Source organism: Copadichromis virginalis, linkage group LG7 (genome assembly GCF_057382275.1).
Source record: "Copadichromis virginalis isolate Kocher_CV1m ecotype Utaka linkage group LG7, C_Virginalis_male_GT1.1, whole genome shotgun sequence".
In the NCBI taxonomy this organism is placed as follows: domain Eukaryota; kingdom Metazoa; phylum Chordata; class Actinopteri; order Cichliformes; family Cichlidae; genus Copadichromis; species Copadichromis virginalis.
In genome coordinates, this window is record NC_140624.1 from 9,378,188 (window position 1) to 9,400,995 (window position 22,808).

The 22,808-nt window shown below is 43.0% G+C and overlaps 1 protein-coding gene across 1 annotated transcript in view; it reads left to right on the forward strand.

Annotated features, from left to right (window-relative positions):
* The window catches only part of wwox (WW domain containing oxidoreductase), a 135,670-nt gene that overhangs the window by 40,613 nt on the left and 72,249 nt on the right, over positions 1-22,808 (forward strand). The window contains exons 6-8 of the mRNA XM_085461577.1: positions 313-401; positions 4,340-4,525; positions 6,729-6,993. Coding sequence (XP_085317703.1) covers positions 313-401; positions 4,340-4,525; positions 6,729-6,993 — 540 coding nt within the window. The remainder of the gene's footprint in view (positions 1-312; positions 402-4,339; positions 4,526-6,728; positions 6,994-22,808) is intronic.

Here is a 22,808-nt window from a genome sequence, read left to right on the forward strand (position 1 = left end):
GTCACTACTTATGAGTTTCTTAAGAGTCTTTAGACAGGACGGTAACTGGAAACCTGGATTCTCATCAAAGTAAAAGTGGGGAAAACATGGGGACTACAAGCAAAGAGCGATCACTCTTCCAGGACTTGAATCACTGCATTGTCCTGTGAAATAAAACAGAATGCAAACATTCAGCCTCTACTTGTGATCACTATTTCCTTTGACAACAACGATTAAAATGGGCAAAAAACTAAAAAAAAGTCTTTGAAATGTCTTTTAATTTGCTGTTACGTCTGTATTTTTCTGATCATATTGTTTTCTCTCTCTCAACAGCACAAAGCGAGAGTTGAAGCAATGATGTGCAACCTGGCTTCTCTGCGCAGCGTCAGGGAATTTGCTGAATCTTTCAAAGCAATGAAGCTGTAAGTATTAAACACAATGTTGTTCATTTTCATCCCTTCCTTGTTTTGGAAATGCAGGTTGTGTGTTTTTTAGGATCAAGCAGGCGTGGTGTAATAGATGCCGTTTATAAATTTTGTCTCCTCTTACTCTTGCCTTTGAGCTGGTCACAACTGAATTCAGCTGGCATTGGTCCCACAAAACCACACAGTAAATGGTGATGCTCATGCAGGTGCCCTGCATATGGAAAATTGCCCTGCGTGATGTTGGACCTGGACAATCAAACAACATGGAGAATCTCCAGTGTGAAAAACACAGGAGAAGAGCTGGTTTAAAACTGATTTGTTAATTAAAGTTATGGCAGCGTGCCCAACTAAAAAAAATCATGGCATTTCCTATTAGTTGCTCAGACTTATTTTTAGTCTAAAAGCAGGAATAAATAAACAGTTAAGTTTAAAACTGTGGGGACTAAATAGCGTCTTTTATTTAGGACTAGCAACTATTTATCTCTTTTATTATGCCATACTGAAAGGACATCTAAAATGTTACTGATGGACACCATATGGGGAAGGCCCCAGGAGTGAGTGTGTCTATTTGTGTCGATTTGCTTGACATTGGTCGAACACACTTTATGGCACTTATTTTGTGGTGGTCAGCTTTTATAGCATGTGTCTTGCGTCCCGTGGCTGCTCGTACGGTTGCTATTTTGGGGTCATAATTTCTATCATCCATACGGCTCATCCACCCGCAGGTCTCTAGGCAGGGGAGTGTGTTTTTGTGTGTGCGCAGGGGGTGTTGGTGTCAAGGGAGCCCCTTGGGGAGAGGCCGGGCAGTCATCGCCCGTAGCAGCCCTGGGGCAGGTTATGGCCATCCAGGACACGTGTCTTGGGTCACAGCCAAACCTCACGGTGGCTTCCCTCACTCTGTGTCCTATAGTTCCCTCCCTGCGCTTACATATATCCCTCCCACCCACACTCAAGTTATGCTGGCCTCCTTTCAACTCCTCAGTCCTCTCACACTTTAGTTTTTTTGCATATCACTGTTTACAAATGTTTTATCTGCCTTAGTTTCTCTTTCTTTCCCGTTCTCTCGTGTCGTCTCTACGTCTGTGTCGTTCTCTCTCCACCTCAGTATTTTGGCAAGGTTGTATTTCTTCATTAGCCGTGCTGTTGGGGGGGGAGTGCGGGACTCCCAGGGGACGTCAGAGTACATTAATTCTCATCAGAAGGCGAACAGAGCAGAGTGGAGGCTGGGAGCTCTGAGCTGTGAATGGCACTGGGCAGCTGTCTGAGTCTACCACCACTCTATTACTGCACGTATGTCTTCAGGCATAACATGCACAGGAGCGGCAAACACAGCACGCACAAATATGTGCATACAGACATACGCGGGCACACACACACACACACACACACTTGTAAACACACAGAGACAAACAGACACAAACACACACACATGCTCATACGCACATGCACAATAATGCTCCTGCAGCGTGTCATTGACAGGTGAAATGTAATCAGAGTCTTTTTCTTTTCCTTCTCTCGTTTCTCACTCTCTTGCTTTTAAGTGCTTTAGTCAGTGGCTTTCACGCTGCTTTGTGTTCCATTGACCCCGATTCTGCTTTAATTGCCTGTCCATTGAAATGAAATTACCTGGATATTGATATTGTTGAATGCGGCGCAGTTTCATTGGGATGTAATTGATGGAGGACGGCACTGACAGAAGGCCCTAATATAATTTCTACTGAACGGTCCGTAATTAACACGTGGAATTTGTTTTCACCTCTGATTTGTTTTTACTGAGTTCAGTTTTAATTTCAAGCATTTAAAATGTAATAGGGGATTTTTAAAAACTAAACAAACAAATGAATATAACTAAAAATTATATACAAACCAGACAACCTTCGTCCACAATTCTTCCATTCATTTATACTCTTGTAAGGGTTGGATTATTTTCTTGCTCCCTTATTATGTTGCTTCTGTAGTGCGAGTTTAAATGTGGGTCAAAATGTGTGGCGCTCTCATATCCACTGTATATGTGTTTGGAGCAAAGTGCATCGTTAACGACCAGCAGTACGAGCCAAGCTCACACAGGCAATCTCTTCCTGCTGGCCTACATTATCATAGAGGTCAGGGGTCATACCCAGGGGGGTTATTTAAAGTAAATATATAAACTGATGTCTCCCCGTTCGGTAGTTAACACCCTCGTTTGACCAGCGCTGAGATTGCACGGTGCACACAGTGTTGTGTGAGGTCTTAATGTGGACAGAGGGAATGTGGTGTGCAGCAGTAGGCCTATTAAAGACATTCATTAGACCTGCGCTTATGAGAGAGGGACTAACTGGTGGGCAGTCGAATTAACAGGCCTTTTACATTACAAGCAGACTCACCAGAGGCCCATCTGAGCTGCATGGGAGAAATCGCTGCACTGACCAGAGGAAAGTTGTTTATTTGTGGAGTTTTTTGATCACCAATTTGTGATGCTTTGTTTTTCTTTTGCCTTTACAGGTCATAACATGCAATGCTAAAGAGGTGTAAGTGCCGTAAGCGTTAGTTTAAATCAACAGCTGCAGTGAAAGGTTGAGGAGGTCGGGCTTTGTGTCTGTGATATTACTGCCCCTAGCCACTAAATTAGGGATGGAGCCAAGAGGTTTGCACACTGTTACTGTACTTCACACTCTATTAGACATGTGAACACTGGGGCAAAAACAACCAGTCTTTTTTTTTTTTTGCCTACTTTTAAGCTTAGAGCGATTTCTGAGCAAATTTCTGAGCATTACAGCAACTTTTACTCTCCTATCTCGTGTTATCAGGATTAAACTCAGGTCGCAGAGGTTGTTTATTTACGAATGTTCTTTTAATTAAGTGAGTCTTCCTCAATTGTTTTATTTTGGGCGAAAATTTAAATATCTCACATTCCTAGTGTGTGCGTTGCCGATAAAGCGCTGAGGTCGGCGTTCTTTAAGTTGACTTGTGCCTAGGTTGGTGCTCTTTAATGAACCTTGTGTGTTCAGAGGCCTGAAGGTGATCGTACAGTACACTACTATGTAATAGCATGGGATGGCTCATTATAGCAAGGCATAACAATTCACACATTAATTTTCCAGCATCCAGTTTTTAATTAATCCAGTAGGCAGTCTTAAACACAGGGTACACAAATTGCCTTCGGCCTCATAATTAATTCTAATGGAAGAAATTAAAAATTGGTGGGGTGTGTTTGGATTGTTCGACTGTGTTACTGTGGTTTTGAGCTCGCTGGAGCGACGCTGTCACCGACAAGGATCTCTCGCTGCCCTGACCAATCCAGCAATCTCCTTCCCTTTCCGTGTGAGCGGGAAGCGTTGCTCAGTCGCCCACACGGATTCTGCAAGAATAAAAATGCTTTGCATGTCTCCGTCTCCTAAAACATATGCTTTCTCACTGGACCTTTTTAATAATGCCAGCTCCTTTTTTATTCCATGACTTAGCGCGTGGTTTTTCTTTGATCTGTTTTCTTCTGCTTGGCCTTTCTGAGTCGATGTGTTGGTAGGTTTGGTTACTCAAAGTGCTTCCACAGAGCCAGTATCAACATCCATTACTTTCACCACCCCTGTGTGTTGAAACTGTTTGAGATTGCTTTTCATTGTGGTGTTGCTCTTGGATCCCAGCCAGCTGTATTCGGTATCTACAGTAGCTGTGTATCCATAGGGAGTTGCACTGGAAACCTCTGTATCATATCAGCATTACTGATGCTCTGTCTCTGGAGACCTCTAAAGTCTACCGCACTTTGGAATAAGAAACCCCGTTTCCTCTCTCTGCTTTCATTTTTCTCTAATTCTCCTCTTTTAAAAAAAAATCCTCCCTCTGTCTCTCATTACATCTTCTTCATCCTGATATGGTAGGAAATCTTTTTCCTTGGCCGTTTGTTTTCACTTCACAATCAGTCAAACATGTTTTGTTTTTCTGTTTTCTTCCTCCCATAGGCCGCTGCACATTCTGGTGTGTAACGCAGCAGTGTGCACTCAGCCCTATATGCTGACTGAAGACAACCTGGAGTCCACCTTCCAGATCTGCCATCTGGGTCACTTCCTGCTAGTGCAATGTCTACAAGACGTGCTGCGTCGTTCAGCCCCAGCACGTGTCGTGGTGGTTTCCTCTGAGTCACATAGGTAAAGAAAAGGAAGATTGACTAGTTTTGTGTTAGTGAGTATAAATATGTTTGATTGTTTGTCGAGAGGTTGCTGTCTGTATCAGTGAGGTCTTTCCATATTAAAGTCACGTTGATAATTGCCCAGAACTAGCCTGTCTAGTCTTCAGGAGTTCATCGCCAGTCGTGCACTTAAAGCCGCTGCACTGGCTAGTTTTCCCGACGAGTTGACAGATAAGACTTTATGCGTATTGTCAAACATGACAGCCTCACTCACTCAAACTCATTCCTTTCCGCATGCTGTCACTGTGAATTAAACGTATCATCAGCATGATGGATGGCCTTATCAGCTAAAATTTACTTTGATCAAGTATCTGCTCTTTTATGTCTGACCCCCCTGACTCAGCCCTTTCCTCCATTTTTTTTTCTCAAGGAACTCCAAAGGCTCAAGTTTTTCTGTTATGCAGCAGACAAGCGCAGAGTCTTGCAGTAATCTGTAAGCCCAGACCCCGAGCCATGTATTTTAGAGCCAGTCCCTGTCTGTGTGCAGCATTGATCGTGGCTTCAGTCAGTCAGACGGCCAAGCAGTGATTGATTGGAGCTCGGCAGAGTGACCTGAGACAACGCGAACATACGCAGAGTTATTCTAGCAGATCAAACAGCAGCACTATTACAGGGGCCCTCATATGAGTTATGTTATACAGGCTGCCATGCATGATTGGGCAGGAGCAGCAGAGGGGATGGTTTGACACTCGGATTCACTTGGGGTCACTTTGCTATTACAAGCTGTAGGAAAAGTCGGAGGAAGACGGAGTAGGAAAAGCTCATGGAAGGAAAGGTTGCCGTGAAGGGAATATTGACATGTGATTGACACAAAACTTGCTAAAGCAGTAAGAAAAGTGGGTACAGGCAAGTTTTGATTGTGTAAAAACTGTCGGGTTAGAATAAGGAAGATGTGTACTATTTTTATGTATTTGCAGTGGTAAGAATGCACAGGTATTCTCCTTACTCTTCACCCTACAGTTTGCTCTCCTTTTCTGCCTCACAAACACTGCCTCTCTCCTTCTGTCCTCAACAATCAGCAGTGGCTTTAACCCCTTCAAAGCAGGCTAAAGCAGAACCAGAGAGAGTCAGTTACACACTAACACAGACTAGAGAGAAGGAATAAAGGAGCAAAAGTAGACAATATCTCATATTGCATCTTCCATTCTGTCCACCTCATTCCAGACCTATATTACATCCACTGAAGTCCCTCCCTTTTTTGCTTGTGTTATTTTCACTTTCCGCTGATTTCATGTTTACTTACTTAGCCTCCCCTCACAGGCAGTGGGTGACCCATGACCTGGCAGTATATTGTATTCCCTAAGCCCCTTGTCCGCTTGGTAAAGCAGTGACCTGTAAGGGACAGGAATGGAAAAGATGGACGCAGGAGTAATGGCTGGACACTTTATCAGTTTCCACCACAGGGGCTTACTGTGGAATTGACCCAATACAGGTTTACTTTACTCTAGTACTACATACTGGTCAAACGAGAGATCATATCCTTAATGAAATTACCTCTGAAATATCTAAGCTGCAGCTCAGAGACAGTAAACGACATGTTTGAAAACCAAAATCTCGACATTAATATCACTGCGAGACCTCATTCAATTGTAACGAGGCACAGCTTCGGCTTGTCGTGCAAACAAATTTTGATTTACAAAAAAAAAAAAAGGCTTTAGCGTCGAGGCAATTGATTTATTAACCTCTACTTGCTGAAGTAGTTACGAAGTTGCAGCACATGAAATGAAAAGCCTGCAGATGTTGTAATTTAGCCAAGCAAGGATGTTGCGGAAGGCGACAGTAAACAAGAGGCAGCGAGCTTGTAAAATCACAACAAGGAAACCAGGTGACATTTTGATTGGTTGTTTTCTAATGACTGGATTAATATGTAGGATGTGTTCCGCTGGTTTGGAGCCTCATCCCGCGCCTCTCACACATACGTACACACACAGACGCATAAATACACAGTGTAGTTTTCGTGTATTGAGATTTTTGTGTGAGCGTGTAATAACACAACGAGTAGTGTAATGTTTAAGGGGCCTTGTCAAACATCTGGATTTTAACAGCTCTGTCGCAGGCAATTAAAGAACATCATGTCACGTCTTTGATTTGTATGCAGAAAGCGCCACACATCTGCCGAGGCAGACTCACACTAACTACTCTTAATGCAAACTATCTTTCAGGTTCACAGACCTCCTAGACTCATGTGGCAAAGTGGACCTTGTGCTGCTGTCCCCCTCAAAGAAGGACTATTGGTCCATGCTGGCTTACAACCGCGCCAAACTCTGCAACATCCTCTTCAGCAACGAGCTCCACCGGCGGCTTTCGCCTTACGGTGTCACCTCCAACGCATTGCATCCTGGGAACATGATGTACACCTCCATACACCGGAGCTGGTGGCTGATGACCTTTCTCTTCACACTGGCCAGACCTTTCACAAAGTCTATGGTAAGCGAGAAAAGAAGCTTGGAGAAAGTGTTATATTACCTCACGAGTGCGCAGGCTGTAGCTCAGCCTGCCTGAAGGCTCGCTGAAACGCTCGACTGGTTAACATTTGACATTACTTTTCATTGCGCTGGAGTAATTCTGCAGCTAGTTATATTTTTCTAAATGCAAAGCCAGTCTGTGAATTTGTGACTCTCATATAGCGCTTACAAAGCCGGCGTATTTGTCTTGGCACATTTCTGGGAGAGAGGACAGGAACAGGATGGAGAGGGGTAGATCTGCTGAAGGCTCAGGGAAAGAGTCTGGGTTTAATAGATAGAGAGATATTTGTGGTTTGTTTTCCTCTTCTGCATGGCACTGTTTGTTTAACCCTGAAAGACAGTTTTCTATCCTCTCAGTACTCTATTCCAGAGAACCGCGACTATTATAGGCTGCTGTTAATGCCTAATCCCAGCCCTAGCTCCTATGCAGTTAAGTACTAAAATAAAAAAAGTTCTGTGCCTAATACATTTTTACTGAATGTGGCAGCTCTTTGTTGTTGCAGTGATTTAAGTTTCCCCGACCAATCAGTATATTTTGGATGGGTATAGTTTTGTGTGGGGTGCCATTGCAAGGCCACTGCTGTTTTACAGACACAAGCGCACAGTATAGGAGAACCTCTAGCATCTGTACCTGAGTTGTGGCTGATCTGAGAACTCCTACCCAGTTTTGGAAGGATGGCATTAAGGAAGGATTTTGAGTTTGGCTCAGCACTTTTGTGATACAGTGTCTTTTTTGGGGATTACAGTAATGAAGCTGCCCAGCACTACTTCAGCTATACACACATGCATACAGCATCCGCTGTGGCATCTGGTTGGATCATAAGATATCGGACAACTTACAGCTAAACTCCCGTGAAGGGTTTAACCTTTACAGTGTGGCTCAGACACCAACTGTTGTGAATGTGTAAGCATCTGCATGATTTGTATGTGTGGGAACGTTTTAATAGCACATATGTGTGTGCGCACGAGATGATATAAGGTGCCTGAGGTTAACGTCCTCACACGCTTTAGATATGAACGATAAAATCCAGCACCGTGATTTATTTCAGTCCATATTGTGTCCTGTGCTCTCTAAGACTTTTCAATGGATAGCAGCACTCTACCCTTTAGGCTCCATAGCCTCCTAATATATGCTTTAGTTTGACTATTACATCTTTCCATTAGCTGTTCTTCATACTTTATCAATTTAGTGTTTGCACTGAAGTGAAAATGTGATGTTGAAAGGCAGCGTGGTGGAGTTTTAGTGAAGCGTTGTTCTGATCCATCATGTTTGACAGACGCAAGGCCTCGGGCCGTCATTTGTCTCTCCGCCATTTGACATAGGATGAGAGATGAGAGGAACGGCTCCTCAGCACCTTTTTGCAAAATGCCAGGCTGAATATTTCCTCAGTTTGACTTTTTCTGTCACAAAGCACTCTTTTGCGTCCAGTCTCTTTATTTTAGAATTAATTTTTTAATCACTTGGTCCCGTGTTTCATTCGTAAAAGCCAAAGTTTGTCCAGCATTCCTTCTAATCACATTATTTGGAATGCTACCCTAGTCTGGATGATACTTCTGTGTATTTTTTCATGTATCTTAAGGAATGGGTGCTAACATTTTAGGAGCAAGCACACATAACCAATTAGCAGAGGGTTTTCTTTTTCTTTTTTTAAATTTTATATGTCATTAATTTAATGAAGTGTAGATGTTAGTAAATATTAAAGGACAAAGGTAGAGCTAGTAATTAAATTCTGGTGTGCTGACACAGCGATTAGCTAAAGCTAATGTCTGATAAAGGCCACACGCAGACACACAGCCTTACGCACAGACTCACACAGATACACAGACGCACCCCTAAGCTGAGCATTTGCTCTTATTTAAATCTGGGCTTGATAAGGCCCCTGAAAGTGTATCCTCTTTAAAATCCCACTCCTCACTCCTTCTGCCCCCACATTAAGGGCTTAATAAAACAGTGATATTATTTCAGTTATTGGTTGCAGGGATATGAAGATGCTATCGCTTTAATTGCTTGCGTACGCTTGCGGGATCCATGGAGATTGTTCTGGGATGCAAACATAAGCAGAATGTTGACTCCAAAAAACAATCACAAAGCCCCCATGTGTGTTCTTGCGCAAATAACCAGCCCCTCATTTAAAGCACAGGTTTGATTTATATGAGCACAGGTGGGGTAAAATAGAGCTTTTCAACACGAACAGACACACATGGACAAGCACACGCATGAATTCGCAACACAGAGACGGCTGGAACACCTGGAGCTACATGTGATCCCAAGTCATTAATTGACTGCTATTGTAAAGGTGATCAAATGTCATGTAGGGCTATATGTGCCGTGGTCGGTCATTTAATCACACCCATGTTTTCGCCCCTTATTAATTGTTTCCTGCTCTTTTATGTTATCTTTGAACTTGCACGCTTTTTTTGTCTCTTTTCTTGTTGCCGTACTTTGGTCACGTCTAATCAAAACATGTGTGACTTCCTCGCTTTTGCATTCCTTGTGTTGTGGTTTGAACTTAAGAGAAAGAAACTTCTCTATTAGCAGGGAGCCCCAGCCCACTCTGCTATTGATGCACAGAACTGATTCAATTTTGCTGAGTTGAGAAAGACATCTATAAAGAGCCATGACATTTTAATCAGCCAAACTATCTCTCACTAACATCATGTTCCCCTCCCTGTGCCTTGATCTACTTATCAGAGATTGTGCAACCAGGCCTGTAACTCCTGTTTCTTTAATTCAGCGTGTTTAGTGTGGGAGTTTTGCCTGTGTCCTTTGGTGTGATTATCAGCACCAAATGATCTGGCCTGAAGTTGTGTGTGTGTGTGTCTGTGTGTGTATGTGTGTGTGTGACAGAGAGAGAGACCTAAGAGAGAGCGAGAGAGGCAAAAAAACATCTGCTATCAAGTGATTTAGTTAGAGCAATTTAATGCAGAAAAGTTTGATTGATGCAGATCTTGGTCGATTTATTTGATCAAACATTGTAGGATTTGTGGGTCTTTCTAGATTGTAGATGGTTTCCTTTGAATCTGAACTCTGGGCACACTTTTAAACAGCACATAATGAATTTCAGTGACTGTTGCAGTTATTAATTTGGCTGTAACCTTTGTGAAGTTGTCACCGTCCTGTCATGCTGGATCGCTGACCCTGTGACATTTTGTTGACTGACTGATTGCTCCCTCAAGATCGGTATACCCTCAGGCTCTGAGCAGCTGGGCTCAGCCTATACCCATCAAGTATATACCTTAACTATAGGCAGAGACAGTGCTGAGCTGAATGGAGACCAGTGTGTGGGCAGTGGCTCCAGTACATCATCCACTATAATGGGTAAAGAGAGGGGAGGGGTGCTGTGGGCACAGGCCTAAGAGGCTCTACTGGTCCAATCAGACGCCTCGATTCTCCCAGAGGCCGGTTTCATCAGCGCTCACGCCTAGTCCCATGCTTCTTAGCGTTTTTGCATGATTATTTTACCCAAGATCCTGCCTCGGGCACCCAGCCACCTTTTTACATATGCACAAGCTGAACTTTTGACCAGGCACCAGCAGTCAGTGGTTCAGGCACGAGATGTGGGACTGGCGTTGCCTCCTTCTCAGCTGAGCCTTGCCTAATGTGACCAGGAGCTCAATCCTGCAGCTTGGGGGTTAACCCAAGAGACAAATCCTGCAAGAGAGACATCAGCATTACCATTTAGCAGACACACCGTAGAATGGCTGGTTGGTGCTATGTGTGAGTACAGCAGGCACTGTTACTTCGGTATCGGTTTCTCTCCTGCAGCCAGACATAAGGTCAGATGCTCCATCTCCTATCTGGTGTAGCCCAAAGAGGCGGGCAGCTTTGCTGTACACCTAGGAAGCCTGTGTGTATGTGTGTGTGCTGCTCAACCATGTGGAAAGAAAGAGGAGCAGAGGTCCCAATCTCCTCGCCCGCCCCCCCCCACCCTTCTTCACTGTGAGGTTAGATGAGCTGCCAGGCCGTTGTAATAGAGTCCTCTTGGATGATTAGGGGCTACACAGGAGGGGGTCAGCTCCAGCCTGACTGGAAACACTGTGTAGGTTTCTCTTTAGTGGGGTAGAAAGAATATTACATATTATGCCAACTGGCATGAGGTTCACACGCTGTCATGATTCAGATTTCCTTTAGAGGCCATGTTTTAGACCATTTTTGAAGAACTAGATATAATCAATGTGATATTCCTGCGAGACGTATCCTGCCGTGCTGCTGCACTACGTAGAGAGAGACATCAGCAGGCAGTGAGAAACAAGATGTGTTGGTGTGGCATGATAAAAGCATACAATCCTATTTGCCTGTATTGACATGTGTGTTCTGCCCAATCCTGTTACTGGGATTATTGGCCATGGAGATACCATTTCATTAAAGAAAACACACAAATGCTCAGGCACACACACACACACACAGGCACACACAGGCACACGCACACACACGCACGCCCAGTTGGTGCACAGAGATGGCCTGAGGCCTGGTTATGTGCTCCATTGCACAGGGAAACTGTGTAAATGGTTTATTGTGGATGAGTTGATGTGATGGAAAGCGTGTCTGGATCAATAAAGAACCAATCAAATGCTGACAGTCTGCTGCTGTATGCAGTCAGTCATTCACCCCTCATGCCTGCGTACAGTTATACAACATGAGTGTGAAGGAAGGATGAACAATATCCCTGTTGAAAACAGAAGAAGTTTAAGAAGAAAAGAAGTAATTTTTCAACAATGAAACAAACAAAAAAAAGCTTAAGTCTGCAAAAGATTGTCACTTTTTTTTTTTTTTGCGTGCATGAGTTCTGCATGTACCTCTTTCTAAGACGTGTTTCTGTGACTGGCTAAGATTTGTTTGTGAAGAAACATCATTTAAAGAATCAACCACATCCTCTGCTCCTCCAGCTCCAGACACCTCAGGGAGACCATTAGGACGGCTCCCCAGCTGGGGTTGTCTGAGTCGGGGCTGAGTCTGAGTTGGGGCTGGGCTAAATTACCCAAGAGCTACAGGTCAGAACCAGCTAGACCCTGACTGCCAAGGGACACTCTCTCTAATAGAAGGGATCAGAACAGGCCAAAGAGCCAGAAAGTGACCTGGCCAGAGAGACATCCTTACTCACTTACCCTCTACTCTTCCACATCGCCTCCTTCACCCTTGGTCTCTCATAGCTTTAGAGCTTCAGAGCTTTTCTCCTGTAACCCTCAGAGAGGAGAGATGTAACCTATCACCTCTTTTTCACTCATCCACTGGTACCGTTTTCCTGTTGCTGACCCTCACAACTTGACACACGCACACACACATGCACGCACCACTCCCTCCCTTCTTTGTTGTCACACAGAGCTGATGGACTATTTTTCAAATTGATTTCAAAAATGTACATAAGCAGCCGATCCCCTAGCCCAGATTACCTATTGATTTTTAATATGAAAAGCTCATTATATAAGCAGGAACTGCAACACAAAAAGCTAGCCAACCTTTGCATAAATCCTTTAATTGAATTTCCAGAGCCCGTGGTTCTACATTTTTTAATTAAATCCATTTCTTTTTTTAAGGGTTGCTGTGTAATTTGCATGCTGTGAAGTGGGTGCTGTCCCAGATAAAGTGCCATTGATCCTTATTAAGGCTCACCTCTGGGCTCGCTGAAAACCAACCGCAGAAATTAAATGTGCTCATGGTGCATACACTTATTGCCCGCATGATAGGATTAGAGGCGGAGAGAGAGAGAGAGAGAGAAGGAGTGATGGGGCAAGAGGTGGTGCAGGAGGAGGGGGTGGGGGGCGTTATTATTAATAGTTGTTCATATTAATGTAATATTTCACCTGTCCTTCTGTGGGATGAGATTGTGAGGATGCTGTTTGTACTGTAAATACAGCTCTGTTTAGGTTTCATTCTGGTTTCTTTTCAAACGTACTCGGGCCCGGCGGTCTCTGCCTGGGGTCGCTGTGAGTTCACCTGCTCTCCAGATTAAAGCAAAAAAAAAAAAATCTGCTTCTCTTTGTCTAACAAATACACGCATTGCAAACATGCATATTTTGTTTTTATTTATTTTGTTTAAAACAATGAAACGAGGATGTGAGCATGTTTTAATTGAATCAATGATCATATTGCTCATTGATGCTTATTTAGAAGTAGAGGGCGTTCGACTAACTTTATAGGGATTAAATGATGCTTAATTTTCTTGTCTTTACCCCACTTAACATGTGTGCAGAGGTGCAGGTGTGAGATGTTTTTTTTTGTTTTAAATACTGCATTTGTTCTGTGTGGTAGCTGGTAAGGCAGGCCTCCCCTTTCTTGTCTTCCCGTGCTGCTGTATGCAGACGGTGGAGTAAATCAATAGGGATTAACCTGTGACCTCAGTCACATACTTATAGCCCAGTCCTCGCTGCTCACACATCTCTCATCAGTTTCACTTAAACACTGCACCTCACTCAATAAGGCACCACACGCTAATTCATTTCAAAGATGGAGAGACCTCTCTTTTGCGATAATCGCACACACACACACACACACACGCACTCACACTCAAACACATATGCACATACTAAAAAGCTAAAGCACATGACCGAATAAACAAAAAAAAAACAAAAGCTAATCTAACAGGATGCAGCAAAGAAGAGTTTTGGATGACTAATACATCACATTAAAATATATTTTTTGATGTTTTCTATATGTATGCTGCATGTGCAATGAGGTAAAGGCTTCAGTTCATTATTATTTCTTTCATTATTGGGGAATCTGATGATTATCCCTAAATCAACCGCATAGTCATACGGTCTATGAAATGGAAAAATGTAAATAAATAAAAGACTGAGATAAATCTGATGTCTTCAAATGTTTTGTGTTCTCCAGTCATCCGGAAAAAAAAATTGCTATCTGGGAAGAAAGCCATGAAATATTCACGCTGAAGATTGAGCGACTGCTTGCTGTTAACTTAACTGATTTAGATATTTTCTAATTAGTTTTCTGCTATTTTGATTGATCAGCTGGTAAATATTATTTGAAAAAAATCAAAACATGATGTAAAAAAAAAATGGAAAAGGAAAAAAGTTAAGTTCAACTTGATTTGTATTAAAATTTTAAGTTAGAAGCACAACAAGGAATGTGCCTGGAAACAGCTGAGAATTTAAATGAAACTGTTTTATTCAATTTTTGGGTGAACTGACCCTTTAAATACTGGGTCTGCTGTTTTTCCTTAATATATAGACAGCTGTAAGAAAGCTGGACGGGGCTCACAGTGACTTAGTTCACTCTGTTAAATGTCCTTGAACGCAGTGGATATCCGGCATGTCTGACTTTGTTTTTTGTACAGCTACATACCTTCACACTCTTCTTTTCTCCGTCTTCCTCTTGAAACATTGACACCGGCTGACTGATTGGTCTGATGTCTGTCTGTCTGTGACAATGTGCGTGTTTGTGTGGCATGCATGTGTGCGCGTGTTGAGTGGTGCAGTGTCAGCAGTATGTGGTGCGAGTATTGACCCAGACCTGTCCTCTGCTCTGACTGGCTCTTGTCCCTAAGTTGTCATCTCTCTCTCTCTCTCTTGCATTCTCTTTCTTCCTGTCTGCCTTTTTGTTCTTTTCATAGTGGATCCCTTCATGGTTGATCTCCTCATGCATTGATCAGTGTTTTGTCACCTTTTTAGTCACTGCATTCAGTGTACCGACTAGTGTCAAGCAGGCTAATATGCTATAAATGAGAAGTGTGGAAGATTGGGTAAAACACAGAAGGGAGGAGCCTTTCTTCCGTGTCAGTCTTTTAGTTATTTTTTCACTGTTTCTAGTGTGGTCTCATTTTTTTGCCCTCTTTTTCTCTGCAGAGTAGAAACAAACAGTATCTACTCACTCAGGTGTGTGAGGTGCTGGCCAAAAACGGGAGCTCTGATTTCCCCCAGATCATATCATGATCCACTCAGTCAGACTAACACAGCTCGGTTCCTTTTTTGTCCAAAAGGAACCAACCAACCATACATATTTACGCTCGCACACGTATAGAGCACATCCTAAATGCCTGTGGTTGGACGCCCTCCTCTCCCACCGTCGCCACCACCACACACTGAGGTTAGACCACTCTATATGCTATTGATTGCACTGCTGTTGCATGTTGTGCTCAATCACGAGTTCCATGCGTCTACCGTTGTCCTCTCCCACCTGGCCCATTAGATTAGGCTAATGCATTCAACCATTGATTAATCATTACACTCAGACCTGATCAGCCAATCGCCTACCTGGTTTGACTCTACTTGACCCGTGGACCCTGGCTCTCGTGTCATGTGGCCAGCTCTAACGTGTTAAAAGCACATGCAGCTCACAGCTCCATCTGATATGTATTATGTTAGGGTTATGGGAGGCGCGATTCAGATGGGTTCACTACCTGTATCATATTCAATACTGCCCATTTCCATGCATTTCCTAATCACATGCAACAGAGAGCTATAGATTGTATCATCGAGCACATTACTGTTGGAACACTGATCTCAAAAGTTAACACGAATGAGCTTGAAACAGTGCAAGCAAGTGTGAAAACACTCTTCAGTCCCTCCTTGCACTGGTGATATCATGCTGTTGCTGAGGGAATCACAAGCAGGCTTCCGTAGATTGGGCTTTTCCAGCGCATTGCACAGTGGTGCTGTTGGTTTGGGACCTGGAGAGTTTGGAGGCAGGGTCAATGCCTTGGGCTCTTTGTCGTTTTCCTCGAGCCCTTCCTCAACAGCTTTTGCAGGGCAGGTGTTGTGTTTGGGGAGGCTGCTGCTGTAGTAAGGGAGCACTGCTGCCTCGGGGGGAGGGGGGAAGTGGGGTTGTCGGGTCTGCTATGATGTGTAGTTTGCTGCACTGTGTCAAAGTAAAATCCATATGAATGCTAGAGTCCCGGGATTTCTCATCAAGAACTAGAGGGACAGGTTTACTTGCCGTCACTCGTCAGTGGGTTTAATGTTGTAGCTGCTCAGTATACTCCTCCTTAACCACTGAACATGTGTACTCTTTAGTTCGATCTTATATTTTACTGTCTGTGGCATGCTGTTTTATACAGCTCTGACAGCTACTAGAGAAGCAAGTTATGCTGAAAATTAAGCTTTTTACACACAAAACAAATGATTAGTAAATAAAATGTGATAAATTGCCAGGATTAAATTGCTCAGCAGCATTCAGGTGGTTAAAGAGTACCCCGCTGATTTAGCATTGTACCTCTACAATATTTAAAGACCCACAGTAAAGACTCCCTTGGTGCCTATATTACCCAAAAAGAGTTTGCTCAGTTATACGGATGTTTTTACTCTCTTTGCTAATGTGGCCATGGGTCGCTAGGTTTAAACACAGATGAAGAGTGTTAGTATCTTTACAAAGCCTACACTTCATTCCCAACTGTTGAAACATCCACTAATATAAAATATAAAATCATAACCCTGACAGGGAAACTTCTGCTGCACGTTGAGCACTTTTGAGACAGTATCGTGAGTAAATCTTTAAATACTTTATTTTCAGTGTTTCAACTCTTACCTTATTTTGTGCACACTTCTCCCACCTCGTTTAGGTGTGACCAAGCCACACTTTGCAAATGCATACACAGTAAACTAAAGTGAGAAATTCTCTCTGTTGGCTCTATGCAGCCATCAGTTATTATTCTTTCACCTTGGCAAGTTGTTTGTAAGTAATCATACACTAAGTCCTCCTCTTTTTTCCACTCCCTTCCTCCTGTTTTGTGCTGTTTTCCTTCTTCCACACCCCTGTCTACAGTATTGAGTCAGTCAGTGAGGAATAGCTGTTTTAGGGACAGCCCTATTGATGTGTGCGTGCGTGCGTGCCTGTGCGTGTGGGATGTGAAGCACCGGGCTGAGTGATCGGGGATAGATGTCCTTATTGGATATGAGCTGGCTACTGCATTAAATTTGTATTGAATAGGAAATTAATGAATGGATAACTTTATTGATGTTTTGGTATTGAACATATAAACAAAATGTTCTTTTGAAGCATTGTGTGAGCGCTGCACCCCAGGGGGGAGGGAGTGGTCCCAGTTGTGCTTAAGAAAGAATAAGTCCATGTTAAGTCCATAGTGCATTGGAAAAGAGAGCAGATAGATCAATGGGAGCTTGCTGCTTGAGACACACTTTAATTGTGTTGTTTTCTTTCCGATTTCTGTCCTCCTACATCCATCTCAGTGCAGCGGTGACAGATTTGATATGTATTGCAGTCAGTGTCATGAAGACAGATATGAATTTATTGAACATTTTCAAAAAGGGATTTGTTCAGCTTTTATTTGTAAACCCATATGGACTAAAAGGGGGATGTAGTTATAGTGGAGTGTTTGACAAACGGACTGTTTCTTTATGTTTTCTGTAACTTTTTTTCTTTTTTTGGTAAGTGCTCCGATGCCTTTTGGTGTAGCTTGAATCAATGCTGTGCTGCCGCAATCAAACACGTACAACTTCCTCAAAGTGGAGTCGGACTGATTCTTTTCCAGCGAGTTGGATGGGAACAGATCAAAGAGATGAGAGATGGCGAGTGGAGGAAACTTGTTTAATTAAAATGAAGTGATGAAGGGGGGCGGGGGATAGAGGGATGTTCTTTGATGCGTGCTCTGGATGCACCGTATACGTTATTCAGTTATATTACTCACGATTTTTGTTTAAGAGGTTCCAGCTGAGGGTGGGACGGTAGGAGGTGTTGCAGACGCAGGGAAAGAGGGAAGGAAGGGGCGAGCTTGATGAAGTTTCTGATTATCCAGCCTCCTCTGGCACAGGGAAGAATTACTGAATGCCATTTGGGTCAGTGCTCTTTATGGAACTACATTTATGAAATACATCTCTCCCCCTCTTTCTTTCACTCTTTCCACCTCTCCCTTTTTGTAACTCTCCCTTCCTCCCTCCCTCACTTCTAATTGGCGATGCAATAAAGGTGTGTGGGGTCAGTGGTTCTTCAAGGTGAGACTGCATGTGTGTCTCTCTCTCTTTCTCTGGTGTTCTTCTCCAGACACACAGGCAAGCAGCAGTCGTTCCTGCCGCTCCAATCTCACATTTTCTGCCGTGCTCACAGAAACCAAAGGCCTAAATCCACCGTCTGCACCTTAAATAACTTAACTAATGCCGCGCCATCTTTTCTCTGTAATAAATGGCCCTATCATTGGAGAGCTCCGTGCTTACCGCCCTGCCCTCCTCTCTCAGCTCTGCTCTGCGTCCTTGTGCCAGCCTGGTAAGCCAGAGGGCACGCTGTGGGTGAATCAGAGACAGCTTCTCTGCCAACACACCCAGTGGGAGAGACCCTGCCAAGGGTGCCAAGGCCTCAAGAGAGGGGAAAAAGGGGAAGATGAGAAGGTTTGATTTGGGAGGAGATGATTGAAGCGAATGGGGGAAGAAATGAGGTAAAAAAAGCAAGAAACAGAACGACTGGTGGTGTGAAGTTTGAAGGAGAATATGCAGGATATGCGTCACAGAGGGATAACATAATAATTTTTTTGTTTTGAGGTCCTCACCATACTTGTGTATTTATTTGCTTTAAAGGTCCCAAACTATTGCAACGCCACAAGTTCCACACAGGCTCTTTGTGAAGATTGCACTGACCCAGTACCATTTTAGGCCAGTAGGGGTCATTGTAGTTCAACTGACTGAGCAGAGAAGTCTGATCAGTGATTGTTGCATCTGCGGTTCATTTGCAAACGCAACTCTGCTGTCATGGGCTCTCATGCACATTTATTAAAAAACACATATATATTTATATTGTGCTGCACTTTTTGATAATAATCGGATGCCTTTTACTTGCGGTAATCTTTGCAGGTGATCTGGGGTCAGTACTGTTACTACTGACAGAGAGCTCAGTGCCTGTTTACATGAAAATACCAGAAATGAGGCATGCACCCCAAAAAAAACCAAGACACCACCTTCTGCTTCGCATGCCGATGCAGCCTAATTGATTCAGCACTTGAGCTGGTAATTTAATGTCCAGGATGAGGAAGCCTCTGTGAAGTCTTTGCCTGCAGGTATTGTTGGAGACACCAGTGTTGAGAAATAATTGCAGAGTCACTTGTTTTCTTTCACCAGGGCTAAGAGGAAACAAAAATCCTGGTTTCTGTCTGCATGCAAATGAATATTTCTTAAAGTAAATTACACAGTTCTGTCTGCAGATAGTGTCTGAATGTAAAGACAATAGAAGTGACTTGTAATGCTGAAAACTTGAAGGTGTAATAACATATAAACTCTCTTTTTGACCAATCTAAACTCTTGGTATCCACCCTTAATTTATGTATACAAATTAAGCATGCCACTGCTGCCATTGACCTCCAGTAGATGAATATTAGATGAAGCAGCAGCCAATATTTGAATAGCTGAGTTCAGGACGGCAACGATTTTAATGGCAGCAAGCAGCCATTAACAGTATATCTGAAAATAGACAGAGTATTTTTCCATAGATCATTAATGACGGAAAATCTATCTCTCTTTCCTTCCCCCCATCATTCAATATATATCTCTCCTTTCCTCTCTTCGTATTTTTCTACCTTTACTATATTTCATCCATGTCATTCTTTATTTGTGCCGAGCTCGAGCTCATTCCAGTTTCCAACAGCGAGAGAGAGAAAGAGAGGCCTTTCAGAGCTTCCTATTAAAATGCACCAGATATTGGAATAGAGGCTGCTAATGTCTGTTTAGTATATAATCCACGTTCCCTCCTCCCATATTCCTTGTTATTCTAGTTTAGTGCTGTAATCAAGCAGGGCTTGCCAATAAAGTTTATTGTACGGAGCTAAGTGTCAATATCACACACACACCCAGGGCAGAGAGGTCCCTTTAATTAGAAAAGGAGAGAGAAGAGGCTGTGTGTGTGTGTGTCTGTGAATACCTGTGCATGTGTATGCGTGCATTTATTTGTATGTTCAGATTTCTTTGTTGATTTTAGCCATCATAGACTATAAATGCCATTCAGCGTTAACAGCAGGCCCGTTCTTTTAAAATGTATGGAGGAAAAAAACCAAAACCAAAAATATGACGCTGGGAAAAAGAAAGAAAGAAAGAAAATCATAAATGTGACACCAACTTAAAAAATTTCACTGCTTTTATGAACAAATCAATTCTAGCTTTACATGACTATTGAGCCTAGATGTTTTGAATCTATGTCAACGCTGAACAAACAATAATCCCCGCTATATGAAGTATTGATTAGACCTGCTCCCTCTCTGTGTGGCTTTATTAAAGGTACAGTTGTTTAGGTCTTTATGATGATGGTATAACCTGATGGGAGAAAACTTTCACAACTACAGTGGGCTACCTCCAGATGACAAAATAAAAATAAAAGACACTCTTTTTGCAGATGAGCAACTCTCGCTTTAATCGTTTCTCGACTGCGACAATAAAAATGTTGACATTTTCAGCCTGCGTGTAATCCAGAGTAATGTTTTCTCCGATTGGAAGCCTCTTTCATTTTTCTCTCTGGCTTGATTTTTTTTTTCTCCACTCGTCTCCTCCTTCTATTAGGCCACTTACAAACAGCATGGTTAATATGTAGAATGATATTACTGATACGAATTCTTTGATAGAAGATAATTTGAGCGAGGGCAAAAATTGAAAACACCTCCCACTCCTAAACACAGTGTCCCGCGGTGGTGAGGGGTGGGCTCGTGGCTTCAATCAAATAATAAAACACAAAACCATTTCCCATTACGCTGCAAAGAGATTAAAGGCAGATTAAACGTACTGTATGGGAGCTGGGGCCTGTGTCAACCGCCGATAGCGGCGCGGTCCTGACAGGGAAAAGGAGAAGATGAGGAGATGATGAGACGAGAGGAAAGAAGAGAAGAGAGGAGGAAGAGGGGAGGAGGAGAGGAAAGAGGAGAGGTGAGGGGGTAAATGCACGACGCAGAGAGGGAGAGCAGATGGAGGAGTAATTTGCGTGGGATGTAGATGGGGGAAACATGGCTGTGTGTCAGTGCTGAGCGATGCCTCCCGTTCTGAAAGAAATCAATTTAGGGCGGGACGGGGACGCCGTGCATACAATAATTGAATATTACTGCGTACTATCTCCTTCACATGCAACTGCTCTGCAGCGACTGTATGGGAAAAGTGAATCAGACGCTAGAGCGAGAAACACAGGGTCAGTGCCCAATATTGAAGCGGTTCAAATATTCCGCGGATATTAAGTTGAGACTCCAAATAATCTCTTCGAGTTAGAACGTGATGGAGAAGAGGAGTAGTGTGCGCTCAAATCGTCGTGACCGTCGCATCCAGCGACCGACCAGCCTTTCTCTCTGTATGTCGGACATATCAGATGTGTCAATTCTGTCTGGACCACATGGTGTGATCGATAATCACAACTGTTAATCAATGAGCTTTTAAATAAGCAATGACCCTCTGTTACGAGGTTAGCCTCATTTATTGGTTTACTTTAGGCTGAGTGACACAATCAACTGGTCATAAGAGCAGTTATGTCTCAAGAAGATCAGAAGAAGTTGTTTTTTTCTCCCACTCTCTGCTTGTAAGTTCACCTTTTAGGGCACAAACACACACATAAAAAATTATACAGGTCAGACAAAAGACCTGTATAATATCTAGTAGTTTTTAACCCGATGCCACTGACTGCATTTTAAAATGAATTAAAAAAATAACTTTTTGGGCTCATCAGTTTGTTCTATATTTAAATAATTAAAAAAAAGTAGCAACATAACTCTTCACCTGTGATTAAATGGCAGAAAGTTTGTTATTATTGCGGCTCACAATTAGTCTTGAATTGATTCAATCTAAGTTAATCCAATATTTAATTTACGCCTTACTTCCACATGGTTCCTCTGTACAAACGCTCATTAATTCTTTGAAATGATATCAGACTCCTCTGTTATACTATCATTTAATCATCTCCGAACATAATAATCATCCATATATCATAACGGGTGATCAGGAAACATTTAATTAGGATAATTACTCATTAATCCACCGAAAGGGCTTTTTTCCCCCTTCTTTTTGCAAGGTGCCTCACAGATTGTTTGTGCGGTTTGTGTGTGGATGGCTGTGTGTAAACCCACGAGTGTGCGTTGTCTGTGTGTGCATTTGTGTGTTCTTATGCACGCAGCGTGGCCCGTGTAATATTCGTCACTGTCTGATTTACTGTAGTGAGGCTGCTGTAGTAGGCCGGGATCCACTGCATTTATCTCCATTTCTTAATGGTATTTCAACAGCTCCTACACCATCGGCTGTTTCTCATTTTAATGACTCGTGTGTGTGTGTGTGTGTGTGTGTGTGTGTGTGTGTGTGTGTGTGTGTGTGTGTGTTTATCCACACACACACGCACATTTTTCATTCAGAAGGATGCAAATGTAGGACTGAGCTACCTGGGTTGCCGTCCATAAAGACAAAACAACATATATTTTTGTTTGAGTAGGGGAGTTTCTGATTGATGCGATAGCGACTGGTGGCTATTGAAGTGACTATTGTTACACTGGTTGACGTGATTGAAATTGGGTTTCTCTTCTGCCCTGCTCACACACTAAACCCCCCCACTCACTCCTCAAACACAGAGATGGTTCCTACAAGATCTGACAATTACAAGAGGAGCTTTTAATCAATCTGGAATGCAGCTCGGAGGGGCAAGTGATGGCAGTGGAGGAAGAAAAGGACTGATTACTCCCTCTCAATCTTTATCTCTTGTTCCCTTTCTCTTTGTTCCACTTCTCTCTCTCCCTCCCTCCCTCCTGTTCCTCTCTCGTCCCTTCACTTTTGCTTTTCTACATGGTCCATCCCCTGTGATTTCAGCCACAGAGTATTTAAACAGCCCCTCACTTCACTTCCTCCTATTTCTTCTCCTGCTTTTTTCCCCCTCCC